This window comes from Amblyomma maculatum, chromosome 2 (genome assembly GCF_055883805.1).
Source record: "Amblyomma maculatum isolate TAMU_Amacu chromosome 2, ASM5588380v1, whole genome shotgun sequence".
In the NCBI taxonomy this organism is placed as follows: domain Eukaryota; kingdom Metazoa; phylum Arthropoda; class Arachnida; order Ixodida; family Ixodidae; genus Amblyomma; species Amblyomma maculatum.
In genome coordinates this window covers 135,257,292-135,282,199 of record NC_139345.1, presented here as the reverse complement: position 1 = coordinate 135,282,199, position 24,908 = coordinate 135,257,292, and the positions used below count along the sequence as shown (strand labels likewise).

The window sequence follows — 24,908 nt, the reverse complement described above, 5'->3', positions numbered from 1 at the left end:
TTCCACTTCTTGTCCATTGATGCTCCAGGACTTGATAGGGCAAGACGCCATGATCTTCGTCTTTTTAATGGTCAGTTTAAGCCCAAACTTCTCACTCTCTTCTTGTACGCGCATCAGAAGTCTCTTGAGTTCCACTTCACTTTCTGCCATTAAAGTGGTATCATCCGCATATCTAAGGTTGTTGATACGTTTTCCAGCAATCTTCACTCCAGCTGAAGACTCGTCCAGACCGGCCTTCCTCATGATGCACTCTGCATATAGGTTGAATAGGCAGGGCGACAGTATGCAGCCTTGCCTCACCCCTTTCTCAATCGGAAACCAATCAGTAAGACCATGCCCAGTTCTGACTGTGGCCTCTCGCCCTTCATAAAGTTTCCTGAGGAGACAGATGAGGTGAATTGGAACTCCCATCTCTTGGAGAGCTTGCCACAATCTGCTGTGATCTACGCAGTCAAACGCTTTCGCATAATCAATAAAGCAGAAGTAGATGGGTTTCTGGAACTCTCTTGCTTTTTCCATGATCCAGCGAAGGTTGGCAATTTGGTCTCTAGTTCCTCTGCCCTTGCGAAACCCAGCTTGCACGTCCGGAAGCTCCCGATCCACATTGCTGCAGCCTACCTTGCAGGATTTTTAACATCACCTTGCTAGCATGCGAGATAAGTGCGATCGTGCGGTAGTTAGAACAATCTTTGGCACTGCCTTTCTTTGGAATGGGGATGTAAACTGACCTCCTCCAATCCTGTGGCCACTGCAGGGTTGTCCAAATCTTTTGACATAATGTATGCAGTGTGTTAACAGCGTCGTGGTTGAGGTTTTGAAGCAACTCAGCTGGAATACCATCAATTCCGCTAGCTTTGTTCTTAGCAAGGCTGGCTAAGGCCCATTCAACTTCACTCTTCAGGATGCCCGGCTCGAGATCAGTAATCACAGCCGTCCTATGTTGGGTTTGCACATCCGGGTCCTTCCTGTACAGTTCTTCTGTGTATTCCTGCCACCTCTTCTTTATCTCTGAGGCTTCAGTGAGGTCCTTGCCTCGTTTGTCCTTTATCACGCCCAGCTTAGCACAGAAGCTTCCTTTGATATCTTTGATTGTCTTATACAGAGCTCTTGTGTTCCTTAATTGGCTGTTGTCCTGAACTGCTTGACACTGTATGTTCAGGAAAGCATTCTTATCTCTCCTTGCTATTTTCTGAAAATCCGCATTGAGAACCTTGTATCTTTCTCTTTCCCTCATACCTTTTGCCATCCTCCTTTCCTCGGCTATTTGCAAAGCCTCTTCAGATAATCAGTTTGCTTTTTTGCATTTCTTTTGCTTTGGAACTACCTTAGTAGCAACTTCTTGTATTATATCACGAAGATCAGTCCACATCTCTTCGGGCTCTTTGTCTTCTAGATCTAATTCTTGAAATCGATTCCTCACTTCCGCAGCATATTCTAATGGAATTTGATCCAGATCATACCTGAAAGGCCTTCTAGTTTTCTGCGTTTTCCTCAATCGAAGCTTAATTTTGGCAACAAGAAGCTGATGATCGGTGCCACAATCGGCCCCAGGCCTTGTTTTTACTGCTTGTATAGCGCTTCTCCATCTCTGCCGGCAAATAATATAATCGATCTGATTCCTGTACAGGCCGTCCGGTGAAATCCATGTGTACAGGCGCCTCTTGTGCTGTTGAAAATGAGTATTCGCTATGGTCAGGTTGTTTTCTTGACAGAACTCTACTAGCCTCTTCTCAGCTTCATTTGGCTCACCAAGACCGAACTTGCCTGTAATTCCGGATATTTCTTCACTCACTACCTTAGCATTCCAGTCTCCTATGAGAAAAACGACGTCTGATGATGGGGTGCGGTCTAAAAGGCATTGTAGGTCCACATAAAATCTCTCAACGTCAGCTTCTTCAGCAGCAGTGGTCGGTGCATAGACTTGGATAACTGTTATGTTGAAAGGGTGACCTTGGATCCGAAGTGAAATCATTCGGTCGTTTTTGGGGTTGTACCCTAGCACTGCTTTGCCCATTCTTCTGTTTACTATGAGAGCGACCCCATTCCTTCTCTTGGATTCGTGCCCACAATAAAAGACATAATGGTCGCCGGAGTTAAATTCTCCCATTCCGGTCCACTTGAGCTCGCTGATACCCAAGATATCAATGTTCAATCTGTCCATTTCTCGCTTGACGATATCCAGTTTACCTTGCGTCATAGATCTTACATTCCATGTTGCTATGTGATATATCTCCTTGCAACATCGGACTTTCCGGTCTTCCCGACACATCCACAACTGAGCGTCCTTTTGGCTTTAGCCCAGCCGCTTCATTCGTCCTGGAGCTACTAGGAATCGCCCTTTGTTCATCCCCAGTAACATGTGGGACGCCTTCCAACCTGGGGGGCTCATCTTCCGGCTCCATATTGATAATGGTATTGTGACTGGCCATAGGGTTTTCTTGGCAGAAAATACTGGAGTGGGTTGCCATTACCTTCTCCAGTGAATCACATTTTGTCAGAACTCTCTGCCGTGACCTGTCTATCATGGGTGGCCCTACACAGCAGAGCTCACGACTTCATCGAGTTTCGCAAGCCCCTCCGCCACGACAAGGCAGTGATCCATGAAAGGGTAAGAACCCCAGGTGGTCGAAATTTCCGGAGTTCTCCACTACGGCGTCTCTCATAGCCTGAGTCATTTTGGGGCGTTAAACAAAACAAAACAAACAATAACAGAAGTTCTAAATATGTTAACTTATCTTCCTAACGTTTCCTTTTCGCTATTGAACTCTCGGCCATTTTCCCATCGCTTAGATCACTCTCCATTGTGCATTTTCCCTTTATTTCAGCTAAGATAACATAGGCTCGTGTTTTTTCTCATCGCTCTTCTGCTGCTTTACCGCTTGCCCCACTTAAACATGTCAATTTGCTTTGCGTTCTCGCCGCGCAGCGCTCTCTCCAGGATTCAGCTTCACCGAATATCTGGTCTTTAGCTGAAAACTAATAACGCAACGTGTGCAGTTTCACTGCCAATATTACCGCTCTGTAACGATGGCGACCATAGCGGGATTCAAGTCGAGTAATGGGGCGTCATTCTTTGGTTCTTGTCACAGTTTGAAAGCACGCCTTGCTGCCTGTCATGCATATGCCTGCGTTTTCACCAAAGGCTGTAATGGCGCAGAGCGCAACTCGCTTATAATAATATAATTAAAGAAAAAGAACCTTGGGCAAAGCAGCATGTCATAGAAGTTACATTTGCAGCCGGGAGTGAGCACGTAACAGCGTTTGGACCCACAGGGCTGCTGCTAACTGTGACTGGCCGCTGGTCCGGCTGGTCTGTTACGTTTGACAGAGAAGTGCGTTTGGGTAGTCGAGAGCACGTTTAAGGTAAACGCTTATGCGATGACAATCTCGCATTTTTTTATGAGGCGCATATGCCATTGTACTTTGGGTACATCTTAACAACAGAAGTGGTCGCGAAATCTGTCCGCCACATCTCATCGCTCCGGAGCCACATCCACAGGACCGGCTTGATCAGGGATGTATATGACGATGCAAGAAGTGATTGTTATTGATTTCTTGAATGCTCCTGCGCAACCCTTAGAATTCATTTCTTATACATAAATAACAAATATGTGTTGTGTGCGAATTACATGTAAAGTACCACGCGAAAAATAATGAAATATTTTGATCATGACTAGAGGGCAAAGGACAGTGTCAGGTCAATTCAGAATTCAAACGTATATTTGCGATTTGAATGTAGTCTCATGCCTCGACGGGTCGTATCAATTTCTGGGTACTCGGATAGTGATCTTCTCTAAGCTGACATCAGAAGCCCGATAAGTGGATGTGCCGCAAGTGTTTCCTACGCGATCGCTGAAAAAGGTGAATTGAGTAAGCCTGCATAAAGATAGTAACTTCGAGTTGTTTTAAAAGAATCGTAACTCAAAGTGGCCATGTTGGAGCTTCACATTATGTGATACGTGTAGGACCTGAATATAGGTTTAAGAGACAATGTGAAGATGGATCCTTCATTTCCGCGCAGGACATCCCATACAAAAATTTCCTATGGTCAGCTATAGAAAATCCTTTGTATGGTCGGCTATAGAAATTTGGCCCAAATATCTATAGCCGCTTCTACGGCTGTCTTTAGGTTTTTCTATAGTCTGTTCTATAGAAGTCTTTAACCTGTTCTATGGACTTATGGTTCCCTATTTACTGCAGTCTTTAGCATTTTTTATAGACAGGTATAGACTTTTACGGTCAGCTATAGAAACTTCTTTGTATGGTCGGCTACAGATATTGGGCCCAAAAAGCTATGGCCGTTCCTATGGTAGGTAGTCTTTAGGTTTTTCGATAATCTATTCTATAGAAGTCCTTAACCTATTCTATAGACTTATGGCTCCCTATGTACTGCAGTCTTTAGCATTTTCTATGGTCACAAACAAACTTTTATGGCCAGCTATAGAAAATCCTTTCTATCGTCGGCTACAGATATTTGGCCCAAAAAGCTATAGCCTGCTATAGAAGTCTATAACCTATGGACTCATTCTGGTGTCCTAATTTAAGTATTTGCTGTCTTTAGCATTTTCTATTGTCAGCTATAGAAAGTTCGCGCGCGCGTGTGTTTGTGTATGCGCAAGTGTGTATGTGCACGTGTGTCATGCTCTATATCTTCGGTTTTATTTTCAATTCGATGAATAAATGACTGAAAATTGGCCACCAGTCCCCACAACTAAAACCATCATGGGTCGGAGGTACTCACTGCAGGCGTACCTCCATGCGGCGACAGTGCTCCCACCAGTTATACCAAGACTGTGACGTAATACTTTTGTCGTACAGCGTTGTAGTTGATGACATACGGTTCCTCGTTGCATACAGCACACAACCCTTAATCAAGCTAGAGAACAAGTCGCGCGAGGGATTCGAACCGACGATATGTGTACTTTCATATAAGGGTGTACGCCTACTGGTCTATAGCTTTTGGTATATACAATATTCTATAGCCAGCTAAAACAGGTTATATGACTTGCAGTCTGTGGCTTTAGAAGCATTGACATTTCTATAGACAGCTAAAGATAACTGAATGGCTACTAGTCTATAGCTTCATGGACATATGGTTTTCTATAGTTAGCTAAAAATATTTTGTATTGTCCAGAAGCTATAGACAATGTGGTATAGAATTTTCTATAGCTGCCTATAAATATTTCAATGGCACTTTATAGCCATAGATAGACATAGCTGACCATAAACTTTTCCATTGAAGTACATAGACAATTTTTGTATGGGATGTCTAAGGAATTCAGGAAAAAAGGAGAACGGCAGCTGCTGTTGTCGGTAGCAGTTCCCGCGCCGAGTCTACTCGTGGTAGGACGGTACTACGTCCGCCGCATGGCACGGTAAGCAGTGCGGAAGAAAAAAAGATGAAGTCCTTCTTTAATTCAGCCTAATCAGCAGGATCCAGCCCGTTTCCTAATCAGCTATGTAATTTTTGGCAGACGAGGGGTCGTTTTGAAGAAAATGGTGCGAAAAATGGAGATTAATAAAAGAATGTGAGAATAAAATTGCTGATGGGTTAGTTACATACCCCAAAGAGATACAATCTATAAGGGACGCCGTACTGGAGGGGCATGGAAATTTCTAGCACCTGGAGCTCTTTAACGTTCCCTGTCATAGCACAGTATACACGGGCGCCTCGGTTTTCCCATCATAAAAAAGGAGCCTCAGTGGTCGATATCAAATGCCTCTCTTCAGGACCAACAGGCTATAGCACTGTAACCACACAACAACCGTTGCTGAGCTGAAAAATATTGCAACATGTTTCGTTAGCGAAACGCTTAGCCGCAAATTGGTCTACTACGCACGTCTAGTGGGAGTTCAATCTGAATACAAAAACATCATGGAAGATATATCCTGCAGGGGTATCGTCTTGCCAAATGTAACTTGCCTGCATATGTTGCTGCTGGCTCGTATTATGGAGCCCGTAAGCCTGGTCAGTGATTAATAGATAGATGGATTTATTGAAAGGAAAAGGCAGAGAGGTTGGCCCGAATAATTCAAATCTGGCCTAGGTCAGTGATTAAAACGTCTGAAACGGTGAAGGCAGTTGCTCTAACTAACCTTGTAGATATATGCAGCTTGAAGGCTTTCTTAAATGTACCGGTGTAAGAGTGAGAAGCCGACACTTCAGGCTATTTATACCTTTACCAAAGACGGATAATCTAAGGGTCACTGGATAGTAGCCATACTGTGCCTTATTCCTAATCCCATGCTTCTAGCTTCACAGCCATCTCGACTTACAGAATATCTCTTGTTCTGCGGCGCCAAAATTTGTCGTTGTTGGAGTGGCTTTGACACGGGCGTTAATTATGAGTGTCCAGTTGTCGATATCCTATGTGATTCGAAACCTCTCTAACAATTGCATTAAGGGCTCTAAGACCGCACATTCTTCAAGCGACGTAGGAGTCATTCGTATTGAGGGAAATGAAAGCTAAAACAAATAGAAAGCTACTAACTATGAAACTTGCGCCATGAGTCCGATTTTTTGCCACGCTTGCCAATGCGTACCATCAGCGAGGGTTTCAAAAAATGACGGCATTTGCCAATACTTTTTATTAGTTCATTTGGCTTCGTTTGTAGGCTGCGATACGGAGGCTGTCTCTAAACAATCCTCCTGTCTTACACGTCTTCGGGCACTCGGCTTACCAGAGGCGCTGCCTTATCAAAATATGGTGCTTGCAAGCAGACATATATACACTCTCGCAGTCCTTTTATTGTTGGTATCAAGTACTCTGTTTTGCTCTACCCTGCTGTTTATCATTCTAAGACTTTTTCTTAGCCTTAATTATTAGATGAAGTGTAATCGAGGAGCACTGCTCACGTGTAGTTGTTTCGTGAAGGACCGTGATGGGGCTGCATTATTCACGCCAGTTAAAATAAAAAAAAATAATGCGGCGCTTGAAAGTGGCAGGTATTAATTTACACCGAGGAATACACTGATCCGTCTGTAATATCTGGCCGAGAACTAAAGTTAATATTCGCGGAAAACAATAGAGATTAGGGAAAGAGGATTCCTGAAAGGAAGTCATAAGTTGTCAAGCGGCTAAGATATTGAGTTGCAACGTGAATGACGTAACAAGCGTGGGACGCTAACCAAATGTTCGCTTCACAGGAGATAGGCTCAAAACTACCAGACGCGTTGCCGTTAAGATGCCGTTATGACGTTATGAAGGTCACAGTTCCGTCCATCCAGTGATCACACCCAGGGCAACATAAAATCTTTTTATTCTGCAATTATTCGCTGATTTATGCTATATCATGCCCCGTTGTTAGCACTTTTAACCAGTTCCCGCTTACGAATGGTACAAATGGGATATCTTTGTAGCAAATTCGGAAACTCCAAAAAAAGTGTCATTGGTGGAAAATGGCCGTGATTAAAGTGGATGTTTCGTGGTGATGATAATAGTTCGGGGCACTGTACAAAGCAAAATATAAAGAAAGGAAGGAGATTGAGTCGCTTCCTACAGCCTGATGTTGGGCTCGAGTTAAGTGAAAATGGGGAAGAAATCCAATACTTGTCGAACATGCGTCATCGCGGCCGCGAAACTGTGCACGTGAGCCGCCTCAAAACATACTACGACCCGCTCGTCTTGCCCTCGCCATAGGTCGCCAGGGTGGCTCCTCCTCGCTCCCGGGGGAATTGTAGTGAACGAAGAGCGGATGTCACGAAACACGAGGAAGAGAACAGCGAAGTGCCGCTGCGCTGCTCGAGCTCGCTGGTTTGTACCTAGACGGACTGTGTTCCTGTGCTGTTCGCCGTGCAGCTTACAGAGGACTATATTCCGTTGAACCCTCAGTAAAACCCATTTCAGAGTGATTTCCCCCGTCCTTCCTTTACCTTTCGCAATTAAAGATAGTAAGGAAAATTGTAAAATTGTTTTATTTTTTCATCAACAATTTTGATGGTCTCAACAGGTTCGTGGACTTCGTGAACCTGATGACGTATGACTTGCACCTATACAGCTGGTACACGCCCTGGGTGAATCACAACAGTCCTTTGTTCACAAGATGTAGTGAACCTTTGTATCTACAGACGCTCAATGTGGTAAGTGCAGCATTCGGTTAACACAATTGTTTTGTTAGATCTAGCTCCGGTCAGGTTATAGCTTGGAGAGACTACTGTTACTACCTCATAGACATACTAACATAGACTCCGTATCAAACTTTAGATCCAACATTTCCTTGGGCAGCATTCAAGGTAGCGTCATATACTCATTCAGCGTCATAGCGTCATTTCTCATTCAGAATCCATATGCAGTCAACGTGATGGCTAATTAGCTGCTGAGTGTACCCCAGGCCGCAAGCATAAAGCTTGCAACATTCATGTGCGCCAACTGGTGGAATTGTAATAAGCATGTTTTTTTCTGCACCTACCAGACGATAAACGCAAAACAACAATCTTGGCTTAGCAAAAGTGCTCGGCGGAGTTTCTTACACTCATAGGCAATAAAAACGTCCCCTGAAAAAAAAAACGGAAAGTTTTCTGCACCTATGCCGCTGTGTATACAGTTAAAACTGGTGCGTATGGAAAAGTTATGAAGTGTGTGTATGGTTTCCGTATTATCCTGGCTTCTCACAAACAATTTCCCTGCATAATGATGTCACCCTCTATTCGCCCCCTAACTCTCTTTTACTTCCCTTTTCTGACTTCCGCAGAGTGGAGTAGCATACAAGGCTCTCTTTGACAGCAGTGAACGCCCACACCTTTAATATCAGTAAATAATTTTCACGCTCTATCCAAGATGAGGAAGCTTACACCTCTTCAGATGGCAGTAACATGGCTTCAAAAGCTTGTTTCACATGTCATTCATTTTTCCTCATTAAGAAGTTCATTCTCCTTTTCTGAGTAGATAGTGTCCAGAAAAGGCAAGGCAATAGTCATGTGATATAACCTATGAATGTGGGCTAAAATATACCTATGAGTGAATTGCAAAATATCGCACTTTTGTTTTTTAATTTTATGGCGGAGCTGGAGGACCTCAATGGTACTGAATAGGGGGCTTACTATTGCGGACATTTACATCTTGTTTTGCAGTTGTTTTTAGCTGTAGCGATCAGATCGAATAGAAACGCTTTACTAGATTCTTTACTAACATCAAGGCGAATATCACGGCGGCCATTCGCCGTACTTATATAGTGTACATTTCGATTGCCGCGAACGTCCTGCAGGGGGACTGTCATTACATAGTGGAGCAAATTGTCCTCATTTTCACCTGTGTGTTGCCATTGATACTGTAAAGCGCTTTTAATTTTAAGTAACCTTCTTAAGAATCGACGTCATTGATTGGCGGAAATTTTATATGCAGTAGAACCTCCTACCACGCGCAAATATGAAAAGATATGCTTTAGGTTCGTCTTCCAACGTTGAACGTTAGGCACCGAATCAAGATTACAAACAAGGATACGTTACCCCATCGCGGAGTCAACAATGGCACCCGGAGTTGTGCATTAGGTTTCACATTTCGGTCATCGTATATATGTATTATGAGAGACCTAAACTGAATAAGGGAAGGAAGTGAGATATTGCTGATCTAACATGTTGATGAACAAAACTAAACCAAACACGTGTTATTAACTTTCCATGTAATGCTATTTGGTAGGCAGAATGAACCGAGAGCGTCGTGTTCAAGAAGTCAAGAAGCATAGGTTCAGTGCTTTTTGCAGTAAGCCATGTCGGAAACATTCGCCTATGTTTACGGAAATGGTATCGCTTTTCTACCTGCCAGCGAATCTCTTTAATATTATCGCTACAATGTAATTGTCCAACAGCAGGCATGAGTTGAGGAAATGCCTGTAGTAATTTTCGTTTAATTGCAGTACTAGATGCAAAATTACGTGCCTCTAGCAAAAATGCTGAACAGAATTGTTACATTGAAGCAAAATGCTGCAGAATGACCAACAGTCTATCGGGTAATTATGTATACGCTGCGGTGAAAACGAATGCCTGTGACTATTAGGAAGCATTTTTGCCCAAGTTCTCGTGACATAAAAAGGAGCATCACTGTTACGAAGTGGAAAAGAACAATCAAAATATAATTACATATTGAGCAAGCACACTTGTGCGCAATACCATTTAGAATACATTCTGACAATACCGCAAATTCGTTCCTTCTTTATTTTTAAGAGACCCTTTCAGGCAGAGTAGCTAAAGTGCACAGATTTTGTTGTGCTCTATGGGCGTAGGGGTAAATGGTCTTCTCCAGCAGCAACAGGATTGCGCTGTGTCAAGAACTCTGCTTCAGCTAGATCTCTCAACACAAAATTTAAAAAAAGCAGTGCGTGAAACATGCAAATTTATTGAAAAATTTTATGTCATAGGAGGTGCGTTAAAGGTGAACTGATTATTTGTTCCTTGCCCTTGCATTCTGTGCAGAAAAATAGCGTTGAACTCTGGGCGAACTTGGGCATGCCAAAGTCCAAAATCATGGTCGGTATTCCGACTTACGGGCTCGCGTGGGTGCTGAAAGATCCTGACTCATGGGAAGTCGGCGCACTTGCCACTGGACGCCAAGAAAGAGGGGATGGCTTCGTCTACTATCCTGAAGTAAGTCCGCGATAGCTGTGATTATTCGTTAAAAACATGGCACATCATTTCATTTTTCTTGCCTTCCTCATTTTTGTTTGTTTTGAGTAAGCCTGGGAAGTACTGCCCCTTAGCCGGCCCCCTTCAGCCACATGGTATGGAACAATGGGGATTATAACTGGCTTTATCCCATTGCATAGGTTTCCCCAACCTAAAGTAGCCATTAAAATTGCGCAAAAAAGGTAGATATGGACGCTCACCAAAAATAAGCAGCAAAAGCAGGTTCTAGGTCCTATGAGTGGCATGCACTGGCTCACTGCCGCGCCGCGGGGCACCGATGCCGCCCGCCATTTTTGAGGTGCGCGTAGCAACCGGGTTCCTGGTGGCCGCGCTTTGTCACTAGTGATGTGGACTGCTGGCCACGGTATCGCGGTAGCGTTTGGATGGCAAAACGTTTGAACTACTACGCGTTGCAGCCAGTTAGAAAACAACGCTTCATGATGGTGTTCTATGCAGTTTACGGTTGCACGAGCCGGTCACGAAACGGAAGCAACGATGAAAATATGCCGCATGTGGTGTCCTTCTCGACATCAAAACCAAGGCAGGGAGAGTGCTCGAAGACGGCATCGCTTTTATTAAAGCGGGAGACAATACGGCGGGAATGAATTCGCAGAGAGGACCCGAACGACTAGATGACCCACTACCGCGTGTGCATTGCGCTCTTCATAACAGGTGAGCGAAGTGTCTGGAGAGAACCTTCGTATTTGGAGCTCTGAGAATGCACTTGATCCCACAAGGTGCTTCGAATTGACTAACTGCGTACTACATGAAAAAGGGGCAGCCTGGCTGGGCGCCGAGTTTAAAATGGAACCACAAGATGACCACGCTTTTTGGAGAGGCTGCAAATGACAGATTCGAATCAGAGTTTTGGACAGTGATATGGGAGAATTGAAGAGGGAAGGGAAAGTTAGCAATGGAGCCGCTGATTTGTGGAGTCCAACGATAGAGGGTTGATTTTTTTTCTAGGTACACACAGTGTCGGAAAAGGGCACGTCTGAAGTTGTACGTGATTCCGGACCCTGGACTGTCGAGCATGGAAGGTTGCTACGACGGTTTACCACCGTCTGTACGTAAAAAAAAGGACCGTTCCAGTGTGAAAATATGTCTCCCCCAAACAATTCATGCACACACAGTGGCGTGGACAACTTCGCCATCAGCTTTCATATGGAGCCATGAATGGAATCAGTAGTTTTTCGCGAAATGACTGCGATGGCGCACCTGAAAACACAAAGTAGAAAATGGCGAAATTTAGCGTATGCTCCGGCCTGGATCGAAATATGTGATCGGAAAACACCTCTCCGATCACAACGATGTTATCATCATGCAGAATTTTAATCTTTGGCTACTTATCTAGACGATTCGCAAGATAATTGTGCAAATGCAAATATTTCTTTTTGTTTGCATTTTAAGTGCTCTCTAGACAAAAGGCTTGTGCTGCGGACGAACGTATAGTTTATGTCCGCTTTATCCATATGTAGATAATTTCCACATCGTCGGTCAACTCGTTTTTGGCAAAGCAAAAAGATCGTCGCCACCATTTCCTGACGTTTGTGACGTATCTGGGCGTTCAACTTTTAACAGACCTTTCGTGTACTGCCTCATGTTTCATGAGTTCCGCAGGTGAGGCGCAGCGCAGTTGACAAGACAGCACATGGTTCGCTGCACATTATCCTCAAAGGAAGCACTGCGACTACAAGACACGATACCCGCACCAGGAAAATGCACTAGGTTGTCTGTGCAGAACGCCATTATTGAACGCTGTTTTTCAACTAGCTGCAGCGCGCAGTAGTCCAAACGTTTTATGGTCTAAACACCACCGCGGGACCATGGCCGGTAGTCCGCACCGAGAGTTACAAAGCGGTGCAACCACGAGACCCGCACCAGCAATGCTCTAGGTCGTCTGCATGGCTACGTGCACCACGAAAATGGTGGGTGGCGTCGAATCAACGCAGCGCCGATCGTATACCACCTATTGAAAAGGAGAATTGCTGAAAGATATTGCTACGAACAAGGCGAGCGAAGAGGACGATCGACGAGGTCGAAGGGCTGAGCGTGTTGTTCGCTCTGTGCTGTGCTGTCCTGGGCAGTGGTCGTCCAATGTACACCTTGTCTTGTACTCTGGAACTAGCCTCGAAACACGTAACATCTTTGGCGGAGGTGCTGGGTTCCATCTTCGTACCACTGTCGCGGCTGCTTCGCAGTGGTGGCCTGACTGGGATAGCCTACATGACTCAACCCAGCAAGTCACGGAGCGACAGTACAGCTCCTTTTGTGCTTATGGCGCAACATTGCGACCTTGGCTCCTTTTCAAGCAGTGATGCGCCTAGTTCGAAGATTGACTGCGCTTGTACCAAAGAGTAAGCACTTCGTCCTCTTCGTTCGCCTTCTGCACAGCCTTCTTTGCAGACCTAGCCCTGAAACACGTAACTCTATACTAAATATTTCCACGATCCTAAATATGCTTAGAAGGACGGCCCAGAAAGCATTCTGAAACGGCGTTTGTATGTCCAGTGTTGAAATCGAGGGCGTGGCTTCAAGTATAAGCGAGATCAAAACTTCCTTTAAGATTTTGGGATATTTCAATGTCGTTGTCATTCCTCACGGAAGATTCGACACTACTGTGAAAATATTACTTTTTTTTATTTACCGTCGTTAAAGTTTCAAGTGAATTGTCTGAAAGGTACGAGTTTCGGGAATGTCTACGCAGTCACAGCAACGAGGATGCAGCAAAAACCGGAAGGCTATTGTGCACGTTTAAGTGGGGATCACAAAGGATTTGCGTGTCTTGAAATCTAGATGCTTTCGTACAGGTGCCATAAAGTGATTTCTGCAGTTTTGTGGAAGCCTGCACTAAACATGGGCGAGGACATATCGGTGGGCTTGTCGGCCGATCTTTCAAAAGGAAGAACACAAACACAAAACGATAGATTCGACGAGAAGAGAGACACAGCGCTGACTAGAAACTGACAATTTTCTTCCAGCTAAGTAACACAACAAATAACAAAAACAGGCATAGAAAGAACCAAAAAGGAAGGACGGTAAAATAAGAAAAAAGACAGACAAAAACGGAAGAATATTCCGACACAACAATCACACTATGTACAATAAACAAGGATTAACAGTCCAATAGGGGTGACAGGGTTTGCATCAATAATACCGTAAGGGTGCTAACACGCGTACTTCCCTGTATGGATATTTTCCTAGCCTCGGCTATCTCCTTAACGGTTCTTCTTAACGCTGGTTACATTTGTTTCATGGTACAATCGCAAGCACTTTCTAAATTTGTTCTTTTTCCTCTGATTTTCTTTTTTAAGCGCATATGTATTAGTATTATTGTTCTTAATGAGGAGGCAGAAAACTGTCAGTTCCTAGTAAGCGCTTTGTTACTCTTCTCGTCAAGTGTGTTTGCATGCTTTGACACTGTTTCTTGAGAAGGGGCACAGAAGCCTCAAGAGACGTATACCTAGCCAACAAGACTTTTTTTTGTGTGTTCGAATGCAAGTGTCCCAGCTCGCTATGTTTTTACACGTAATTGTTCTGCAGATATGATGAAGGGCTCATATTTGAGCGCATATTATTTTTGTAATGGGATCCGCAGTGGTTATACACGTCTTTAGCAGATCTTTAGCAACCGTGCATACAAATTCTTCTCCTTATTTTACGTTTATAATATTAATACAGCTACCTACAGCTACCTTTAAGACAAACACAAGTGTCATTAAAGAGCACTAACAGATAGGCTAAAATGATTTTTTGCCATGAGCGTGCCCTGGCATAGTGCATGATACAGAAATTTTAAGGGATGTGGCATGCTATGCAGGATGGCAGGATCCCCGAGTGGGTTACGCTTTAATTGGAAGCGTATAAAGCGTGGACGAAACAACTCCTTTCTTGAGTTTGTACTAAGAGTGAACAATGGAGAAATGCAGAATCTGGCTATAAAGGAGACATTCAGCTTTAACTCAGGAGAGCGAGTGTAGTTCTTAATAAATATACGGTGATGCATCTGACGTCTTCACACAGGGAAAAGCAAGCTAGGATGCGCAACGAGCCTCGTAACTGTCCCATGAAGCACTCTACATATTTTCGACAAAGACTGTACTTCGAAGACAAGGGGGTATTGTTATGGGCTGCACGCCCTGAACTGCATGATGCATGTCCTATATGTATGTAAAGCAGAGCTATACGTCTGCAAAGTAACATGCGTACGGCTTAAGTAATGCTCAAAACATTTGATTAGAAACAGCGACTGCAGCTCTTCAGAGTGTAGCTCACACTTGTAAAGTGCAATGAAACCTTTAGAGCACTGTTTCAAACAGCAACCATCCTGAGGCGTTGGTACGTCGCAAGCAGGTTTCTTGAGTTGCGCGCAATATGAGGGCTTATTTTCCTGTGTCACGTAGCCTTAAAGCTTTTGCAGCATATAATCATTTTAAAGCGACAGTTTTACAACCCTCTTCGAGCAACGGTCTTGGGCGCCACAATTTGACATCAGGTGCGGCGCACGGGATCGGCGGCGCTCCCTTCTTCCTCTACTGCTGCTTCGGTTCTTTTACTTCGTAACCCTGCTGCTAATTCTCAATGTTCACACACACTTAAAACTATATTCGTACCGGTACGTATATCCACAAATATGCAATATTGCTTGACACAATGCCGCACAGCTTTCGAGTCCCCTGCCTACGTGTTCTCTCCACCGTCACCACTGCCCATTTGGCTCCCCTCCAACGATCTCCCTCTTCAAAATGTCCCGATATCTTATTACGCCTTTACCCGGCTTTGGTGTGCTTGAGATTCGAATACAGCCATGGAAGAGCCGCGCGCAAGAACCGATCGTTTGACTTCCGCTCTGTATATATGAATCTATCCTGACTTGACAACACAGTGTTTCGAAGCAAAACAGGTTTTTTCTTGCATAACCAGGCTTAGCCTAGATAAGACGAGAGAATTTTTATCTGTTATCTCTGCGTGTTTAAGTTGAACGCATTTCGGCGTCGGATGGTAATTAGGTTCTATGTTTACAATATCCGCGGCTTACAGACTGCACAATTCCCTTCTACTTGTTAGCTGCCATTTTGCGTAGTTGGCACCATCTAGCGGCTAAGGTGCGGACAACCGCCATGCTGGTACACGGCCGGTCTCGAGGGAGAGAGCCCGCGCTCTTTCATACGGCCTTCTCAATCGCCGCGTGACCGATGGGAACTTTTCTCCTTGAGGTACGCTCTCCGCCGCCGCAAGGGGCGCGACCTGCTCACTGTTCGCTCCGCATCTGCTTCAGTGGCGTCGGGTGGCTTTTGCCTGGTTTCGCGCTGTCGCCCGCGGGTTTCGTGGTGAGTGCAGCCCCTAAATGAGAGATTACAGAAGGTAGATGCTGCAGCGGCATCCTGTCAGCGTGCTACACACGTGAATGGAGTCTTTATATTAAAAAACACTGTCGCTCAGCAAACGTTCGACAAGCATATGACATGTATTGCGGCATGGTATCTACTTGTGTTCATTTTAATCTGAATTTTTTCCCAAGCCTGTACAAGAAGATGAATAAAAAAAATATGAATGAGTAGTGATCACATCGAAGCTTCTTCAAGGCAAACATAACAGCAACAATGGGAAAACCGTCTTTCAGCGCTAGATGAGAAACCATCGAGGTAACACTGAAGATGAAAATAATTTTATAAAAATGTAATATAAGTTGCACAATGCTTACATGACATAAAGTATTAGTATAACGTCAGAGGAACTCTTTTAAGTTTTGTTGTCAATTTTGCTATAATTTATAGACCAATAAATGTTTTATGTTGTATTATAAATATATTATTTTAATTTTGCAAATAAGCGTTGGTTTAATGAAATGTTTGCATGATATCATGATTATTTCATGAAAAAACAGGAAATCTATTTCAAGCACTAATTCCTAGCAATATTTTCTTTCTTTTTCTAGTATGTTTTTGAACTAATAGTTCCTTGTAACTATCTGTGAAGTAATGCCTGCCTTATAGAGAGCAATCGCTGCCCCATTATTATGGTAGAATGCTTTGCTTATTACAGATTCGCCACTGTTACTCAAGGGAGACTCCTCTATAATGGGTATAAAAGCTTTTCCCTGTGCTATTTATTCAGAGGTGACCATAGGAGTTGTATGTCGCGCTGTATTGCGCGCCTAGGCACCTACTGTCGACACCGACGAAATCATTTCAGCTCTGCCGCAATCAGTAACCAAGGAACTGAAAGAAGTGATGGTATTTCCTGTCATCCCATTACCCACTGTCACGTATTCTGGTTTAGCTTACGTCGCTGGATACATTGTGAAGTTAATCAGTGAATTCAAGTGTGACGCTTGTGCTATCCTTCTTGAAACCAGCGAAAGAAGCAGCCCCATGTACACTATTCTGCGACGACAAGATTCTAGCGGACTGCATTATCAAAAAATCAGAGTTTGTAGCCCTCTTGGACAAGGTTGTGTCTTTTTTTTTTAAAAAAGCTGTCGTGCACCTACCACACACAAATGTCCTTGAAGTCCTTCAAATCTTAATCCAGCCAGCACTTGAGAACACACCTTTGCTGAGTTGCCCGGAAGGCATTGACAATAGCCATGCTATAAGGTCCGCTTCTTTAAAATGTGAGAAATTTCTCAGAATCCTTCTTGTCAATTATGCTAAGAAAGTGACAGACAGGAACGAAAGGCCAGTTCCTTATGTGCACAAACCATCCAGAAAGATTTTGAGACTTTAATTTTCTAGCTGCATGTACCGTTTTCATGAATGAGTGCAATGTGTTAACTTTGAAGGACATTTTGTTTATTGCTTGCTGCTCTTTTCAATTATGCATACCTGTTTATGCCCATTTCCTTGATTAAATGTTGTGTTTTTATCACTGTATTAAATTGACTACGACTGTCTACGTGTGCGTCAGTCGCGAGACTACGTATACATCTGCTGTCTTTCAACTTACTGATTTGTTTTAAACGAAGCTAGAACATCCCACTTCACTACACAACTGAAATTTTAACTGTATGGGTAAATTTTTGTTCCTTACTCTGAATCTGAGACGTGCTATGAATTTTCTTCAGTGCCTCTTTTTCTCTAAACGAAAATGGCAGTAGTTGACAGAATATCCATCGAACAGTTTGCCATGCACTAGCGGTAGGTCGCGCTATACCTGCTTACAGCTTTAAAAGGCACACTGCATAAAATGGTACATATAGGTTTGTGAAAAATTTCGGGGCAAAAAGTGATGATGTAAGTTCACCCGAAACTTCATTCGACCGTGCGCGACAGCTCTAACGAATGCGCGCGCGGTCTCGTGCGCTTTATTGCCTATTTTATTGCTTATACACGATAAATCAGACGCTGATTACGGCTTTTTCCTATAAGCCATAAGGGGTGAAACATCTGGACCTTCCCGATTGCAACCGATGCAGGCGGAGCGAAGAGCGAGCGCGCGTTTCCCTTGCGCGTGAAGGGCTGTAGCGGAGGAGCAGCAGTGGGGCGGTGGCGACCTCACTGAGGCGCGGCGGGCGGTGGAAACAGACCCCATTGGAGAGGCCGTAAGATAAGAGAGAAACGCGCTCTCCCTCGAGACCGGCCGTGGCTGGTATTTGCGTTCACGTCGGCGGGAGAGAAGACAAGGAACACAGATCCGTATTGCGGAGCTTGCATGTGCACACTTTTTCGCTCTGACTTAAAAAGAAATCTTTTCAGCAGCATCTAGCCATTCATTCAAAAATGAGCGAAATATATGAATCAATGGCCTCCTGGGCTAAAAGCTCCCCATGAAGCTTGACTAAGGTACAAGAGACCACTACGGGGCAGTAGCACACAAAAAGAAAACACAGCAGTAGGATTTAGCACTAACAATCATTATATAGTCGGTTGATAAACAGTGCAAAACATGAAATTTACATTGGGCATCAAAAAGAAAGACACAAATCAAACCATTTACTAATTGCATCTTAAAATTGTTAACGCAAACAGTTCAAAACATGAAATTCACATTTTGAATGACAAAAAAAAGAAAGTAGTGAAACAAATTCAGTAGCTTCATCGTAAAAAGTGAGTTGTTCCATCTAAAAATAAAAAAACAGCAAACAGCAATTTCATTGCTCTAAAAACGAAGACCTCGTGTTCTTCTCGACTGGGGCTTACTATGTGTATCAGTTTATTCAGTATTGCTGGTAGATTGTGAGCCAAAGATTTGAGCTTGAAAATTGTACGGAATCGTAGAATTTCCCATACATCCAGATTTATGGTGGGTATATCAGTATTTCGGCGTTGTAAACTTGGTAGTGATGTCATGTTTGTAATATTAGGAGAGCAAATCTTGTGTTTGTAGCAAGCGAAATTCATAAATACGTTCTACAGATACGATTTCATATAAGCAAAAGGCATTTCTCGGCCATGGACCGCAAGCCTGATTACAGTCAGCGTGTAGCTTTTGTATGGCACAGAGGGGCGGTGGCGTACCATTGGCGTGGTGAATAAAACAATACAGGACATCTTTGGATCTAATTTTTATTCTTGAAAGATTTGTATGGATGGGTGACCGCAACAGCTTAGAGCAATGAAAGCAAGCCAATGCCGTTTCATGTGATTGTAGGAGCAACGCTAATCGTGCTAAATTTGTTGGGCAAACCGATCATGCTAATAGACTGTTTACTACTTCAGCGGATACTGGGAGAAGTTGTTGCGCATCCACTAATGTTATATTCATGATCCATTGTCCACTTCATTTCCATTTACTGTGCCCTCGATCACTGTTTGAGGGTAACAAGTGGCGTTGAAGCGTCCTTGGCACTGACCACCTGGCAATCGTATTTCAGCATTCGCTGCATTACTCTGCCACCGGTTTACCAATTGCTTGTGGTTAGCAGCGATGGCTGTCGTCGAAGACGGGAGCTGCTATCCTGGAATTTCTGTGACTGGTCCCTCGCTGTGAATCGTCTGATGCAGCTGTAATGCTGAGGTCCAGCAGAAGAAATAGGAAATGGATAGTAGAATCTCATAAAATCTTGACTTTACGAATAATGTCCCATAATGACCACAGCGAAATTTGTTTCATTTGGTTTGGTTATGTAGAGTTTGACGTTCAAAGTGACAAAATGAAGGTAATTTTATGAACAACTATTACATTAAACATCTGTTGTCGCAAGATTTGCTTATTAAAAGGAAATGGCTGTCGTTCCCATGACCACATTCACATTTATTATCGGCACCAAAAGCTTATGAGAGCCATGTTTTCTAAAAATGTTTACTGTGGCACTATTTGGTTAAACAATAAAGTGACGACCAATTTATTTGGCATCGTTGTCTTCAGTTGGGACAATCATGTTTTTTCACACTTGCAAAACCTTCAGGTACGTCGAAATAATTTTTCTTCTCCAGGCAGCCAACCGTAAAATTTTGCCGTAAAGAACATCATCCGCTTTTCACACGGGTATTGAGCTTTTTCTGTCTCTTCTCTACAAACACACTGTTCGGAACTCGCATGAAAGGCTGCCAAGCGAAACATTTTTGCTTGGTGTTTGAAATTAAGCGGCCGCTCGTCATAGCCCGATAGAAATAGCTGCAACTGGAATAGCGATATGAACTCACAGTGCTTTTCATCTCTATCTTTTATTAACGATCTGTTTTAAGCTCTTATTTCCTTGATAATTAAAACACTAACGAAAAGGAAAAGGTTTTGCTAGCCGCGGCACTTGTTAGTAGCTATGTATGGCCGGCAGAAATGAAACAATCGTGGATCGGAAGGAAAGGAACGGGGGAAAAGACGGTAGAGAGGTAAGGTATAGGATATGTCTAAAGCGTACGAAATGTAACGAACTAGAAATTGACCATCGCTCGTATCACTTGAGAACCTTAGACGGTTTTCATCTGTTCAAGATGTTTTGTGTGCAAAAGACTGCGTAGCGCGTGGGCTTCTGCGTTGATTGCCCTGGCGCCTTCGCTGCAATCACCGCGTCCCCACAGAGCAGAAAGGAGGAGTGAGGCTGCGCGCTCCTGTTCGAGGCTTTTTCTACCTCGCCGCGAAAATGGTCTATAACCATTATCTTTTGTGCTGTGGACATTTTCATTCCTGGACACCTAAGCATTAGCAAGAAAACACTAGTTGACACAATTTTGTGTAATCAATTTGTTTTGAATAACACAGAGAACTCAAAAATTTACAACATCATGTGGTATATTATTTGCCAGGTGTGCAGGTTGTTGGAAGATGGAGCTTCGTGTGAATATGACGAAGAAGCGAAGGTTCCATTCCTACATAATGGAACCCTGTGGATTAGTTACGACGACCAGGATAGCGTGGCAATTAAGGTAGGGGCAGTTTCTTTACTGTGTGCAACAGTGGCACATAGACATGGAATGATTTAGATCCCTCTTGACTGGAAATTGACTTTAAATTGATTCATGGAGACACGAAAACTAAGCTATTAACCAAAGAGACCGTTTTATAAATTATACTTTCGTTGTAGTAATCCTTCTTTACTACTTTTACGATATAACAGCGCGTTTAATTACTTCTAATTGTTCCCGTACCGCTATTTGTAATGAAATATTAAATGAGTCAACAAAATGTATTTGTCGAGAAAAATCTCTCCATTTTCTTTCAAACCCAGAAACCTTTTTAGCCAGCTTGTTATTCAAAATATAACCTCTTTCTGAGCCTGCTGAAAGTTCGGCCTCCATTTTACCGTACAGATCTTCATTTATTCCATTCGATGCTGGCCTGAAGCGGAAAACAGTAAAACCATCCGTCCCACTCATTTCCCGAATTGAAGCATTCAAAGACGTGTTAAGAAATTTCCTGTCTTAAAGCCTCTGCCACTTATTCTTGTTATGGCACTTTGCTTTTGTCACCTTTTTGGATTTTCAATCTGCTCCACTGCTTAGTTGTTCATTTTGTTTGTATTCTCGGATTTTGTTGAACCCTTGTACGCACCTCTCTGCAGCGCCGGATAAGCCTTGAGAGTAAAAAAAAAATCAGTACATGTAGGAGCGTACAAAAATGAACAATAAATAGCGGACATTGTTACATTAAGAAGGCGCATTCTAACCCAGAACGTCAAAAAGAGGAAACGGGTGTCCTACCAAATATTTCTGCTATTACTTTGCTCGCTTTCCATGTGAAAAAGGAAGAATTGAAAGCCTGCTTCTCAGGGCAATAATGCAGTGTGCGCAATACCCACGGACACCCTGGTTACCAAGTTGTGGTGAACGGTGAGATGGGGTAGATTCCGATGCGCAATAGCGTATCGAAATTTTCACGCTCCTCTTTTGTCAATTTAAGTCTCTTCTTTGGTGGACAAATAAATATGAGCCCTCGGGACGCGGATATAAAGGAAAAAAATTGAAACAACTGAAAAGATTAAGGAGAAAATGTGTGCTATTACTAGAACGGCTACCCTTGTGCCGCAACTTTAGAAACCTTGTGCGTAGGTACCAGATATTCCTATGAGCGTGAATATGCCACATATGCCAGTTTAGAAAGCGATTACATCGATGATGTTTGAAGTTGATAGCAGCCCACAATAATTTGGTCCTCACATATACGGCAGCATTTCATCTACTGCCATTAAGAAAAAGCATTCCTCAGTTTTAGAGGCAACAGTATTTCTTGTCTTTAATGGTAGGTTGCTGCTTAGAAAATGCTTCCGGGGTTATTGACGATCTTAGGTCGTCCTTTGGCAAAAATGGTCATTATTAGTCAGGAACAGAGCCAGTGTACGCCTGATTGCACCTATATGTATTGTATTTCATCTATGTATATACAAGCACTCTCTATTGACTATTCCTGCCCCTCTCTGTCTTTTCATCTTTGCACGTTAAGTTTTTTTAGTCGGCTTTACTTTTTCCAGTTTGAATGAATGTTGTTACAGCCACAAACACAACTAGAAAACGCGTTGAATTAATGGCTTAAGAATCAAGCTTATACGGGAGGCGTTTTGCGCTTAAATATTAGCAGTATTAAGCACTTCATTTGGTTTTTGTGCTTTTTATATACTTTGAGAATAAAAATTATTTTGGATGCTTCCAGGCCGAATGGGCTGTCAGAAATGGCTACGGAGGCACCATGACATTCACCCTAAACGCGGATGACTGGGCTGGAATTTGTGGAAACAAGCCTTTCCCGCTTCAGAGGAGCATCATCAAACATCCCAAATAAATCTACTATGGACGTTCAGACGGCCAGTGAGGGATCTGCAGTTTTATTTGTGTACTGTTCTTTATCCGAAGTTCTGTCAGTTTTGAATTGGTCATGAGTACTTCTTTGGAGCCAACAGTTAAGACTAATCTCTCTAATGAAACATTCCAGGAGAGCAATCAAGTCTGCTTATTTACAGTATACGAAACAATTTTTGCGTGGTTTTGGTAATTATATTCTGCAAGTTAGTCTTTTGCTGCTTCACGGGTTACGTCATGCGCCTTGCGCTATAATTCAAGGGTAAATTGAGTCTCCCGACGTTATTGGTATTCCTTTAAAGATTTTTTTCTTCACTGCCAAGGCTGCAGAATGCTGCTGCGCTGTGCTGTGTTATGTCGACATCACAGGAAGTCGCAACATCTCCAACTTTAGATTCATTGTCTCGGTCTCGGCTTGAATTTTGCGTGCGCAGAGTTTGAACCGTTTTCGTTGCCTTCCATAACTATACTCTGGGAGAAGGTTGCAAGTTTTGTTCGTTCTTTCTCGAACAGAAGCTATTGTTCTTACCCTCAGCGCCTTGTGACATCCTTTTGCTACACAACGAGAATGATAGTTTTCACGCATTCAATCTGGAGTAGTATTCTGCGCTCTCCGCTGAGGAGAGCTAGTAAAGACAGTCTTTCTATTCATTGTGGGAACACAATTTGCAGTGCTTAGCCCTACTAGCCACAATCACAGATTTCATCCATTTCTGTTCGAAGCCTGTTTCTCTCTCTACACGAATGTGAAGTGGAGAAAGAGAAGGAGGTGACGTGCGTCGCTCGGTTTAGCAAACCCGATGGCCGGCGGCTGCAGTTGGATGGAGGTAAAACAAAGAGGCATTCGTGTGCTGTGCGATGTCATTGCATGTTAAAGATACCTAAGTTGTCGGCATTACTCCGTGTGTAACCATTACGGTTCGTATTTGCTTTTACTTTAATTCTCACCTTTATCCCATCCCTTGGGGCGTGGTTAAGCTGTCTTTAGCCCGTTATTCCTAGTGGCACGGGCAGAGGCATATTATTTTATATTTTTTGGTGGCCTCACCATAATATTTGTCCACAGAACTAGTGTGACAAGTACTGCGCCTATACTTTCCTGTGAAACAATTGTTTTATTATTAATCCAAAACCTCATTTTATCTGTCAGCGTGAGGCCAATCTTCAGCTTCAAGTGACCTTGGCATATGACGCCGCTTTCCTTTCATATAAATGAATTTACAATGGAAGCTAAATGTGCACTACGCTAGGTAGAGTCGGTCTTCACGTGGCACTAAATTTGGCCTTCACGTGACCTTGGTCTAGTAGAGTGGGGGCGTCCAAAAATCCGTGGTCTCCGCTCAGAGCATACTGTGCCCTCCTTTCCCAAAACCTAAAGAGGCGTCCATGGACAGTGCGATGTCAGTGCACGTTAATGATCCCCAAGCGATCGAAATTACTCCGTAGCCGTGCACCCACTACGGCTCCTCTTCCGCTCTATCCACTTTCACTCCCAACTTCCTCCCTTCAGGTGTCCGCAGAAAGACGTAAGAGAGTGGAGGCTTACTTATAGAACACTGAATTAAACTGGAAGCTCTAAAGCAGGTGTATGCTCTCTATGTTGCGAACCTGGAGCCACCTTTAATAACATAATGCTTTTATGCGAAGATTTCAAGCCACCGCCCCAATGTGGCCTCACGGACCAAGATGGTTGGGAGATCGCGGTCGCCAGCTCGGACCCAGCAGTGCAAAAGATGCTGGTTGACTGGGCTGAAGCGGTCGCTGCCAGGTACGGCCTGACAGACACCAGCCAGGATTAGGAACCACCTTAACCTTTGTAATGTACCCTGGTTCCAAAAATAAATGTTTTACCACCACCAGCAGCAGCAGTGACAGAGCAGCGAGACCAGCCAGGCGCGAGCGAAGACGACGACCACGAGGTTCGAGCACAAGCTCGTCTTTTTCTTTACAATGACCCCGACCACAAAAGGAGCCAAACTGGCGTCTTAAGGAGTGGAGGAGACCACGGGGTCATAATAAGGCTTGAGGCATTGGACGTGGACTGTCTCACGTCCGCGGCGACGGAGATCAGGAGACGGCGTGAGGGGCGCAATAACGTAATTGAAAGAATATTCCCG

The 24,908-nt window shown here is 43.7% G+C and overlaps 1 protein-coding gene across 1 annotated transcript in view; it reads left to right on the top strand.

The window, feature by feature from the left end:
• Positions 1-22,801, top strand: part of LOC146199941 (acidic mammalian chitinase-like) — a 32,769-nt gene extending 9,968 nt beyond the window's left edge. Inside the window, exons 5-9 of the mRNA XM_084592236.1 lie at positions 5,275-5,375; positions 7,951-8,080; positions 10,409-10,579; positions 20,806-20,925; positions 22,646-22,801. Of these exons, the coding sequence (XP_084448362.1) occupies positions 5,275-5,375; positions 7,951-8,080; positions 10,409-10,579; positions 20,806-20,925; positions 22,646-22,774 (651 nt within the window). The 3' untranslated portion in view covers positions 22,775-22,801. The remainder of the gene's footprint in view (positions 1-5,274; positions 5,376-7,950; positions 8,081-10,408; positions 10,580-20,805; positions 20,926-22,645) is intronic.
• Positions 22,802-24,908: the final 2,107 nt, after the last annotated feature.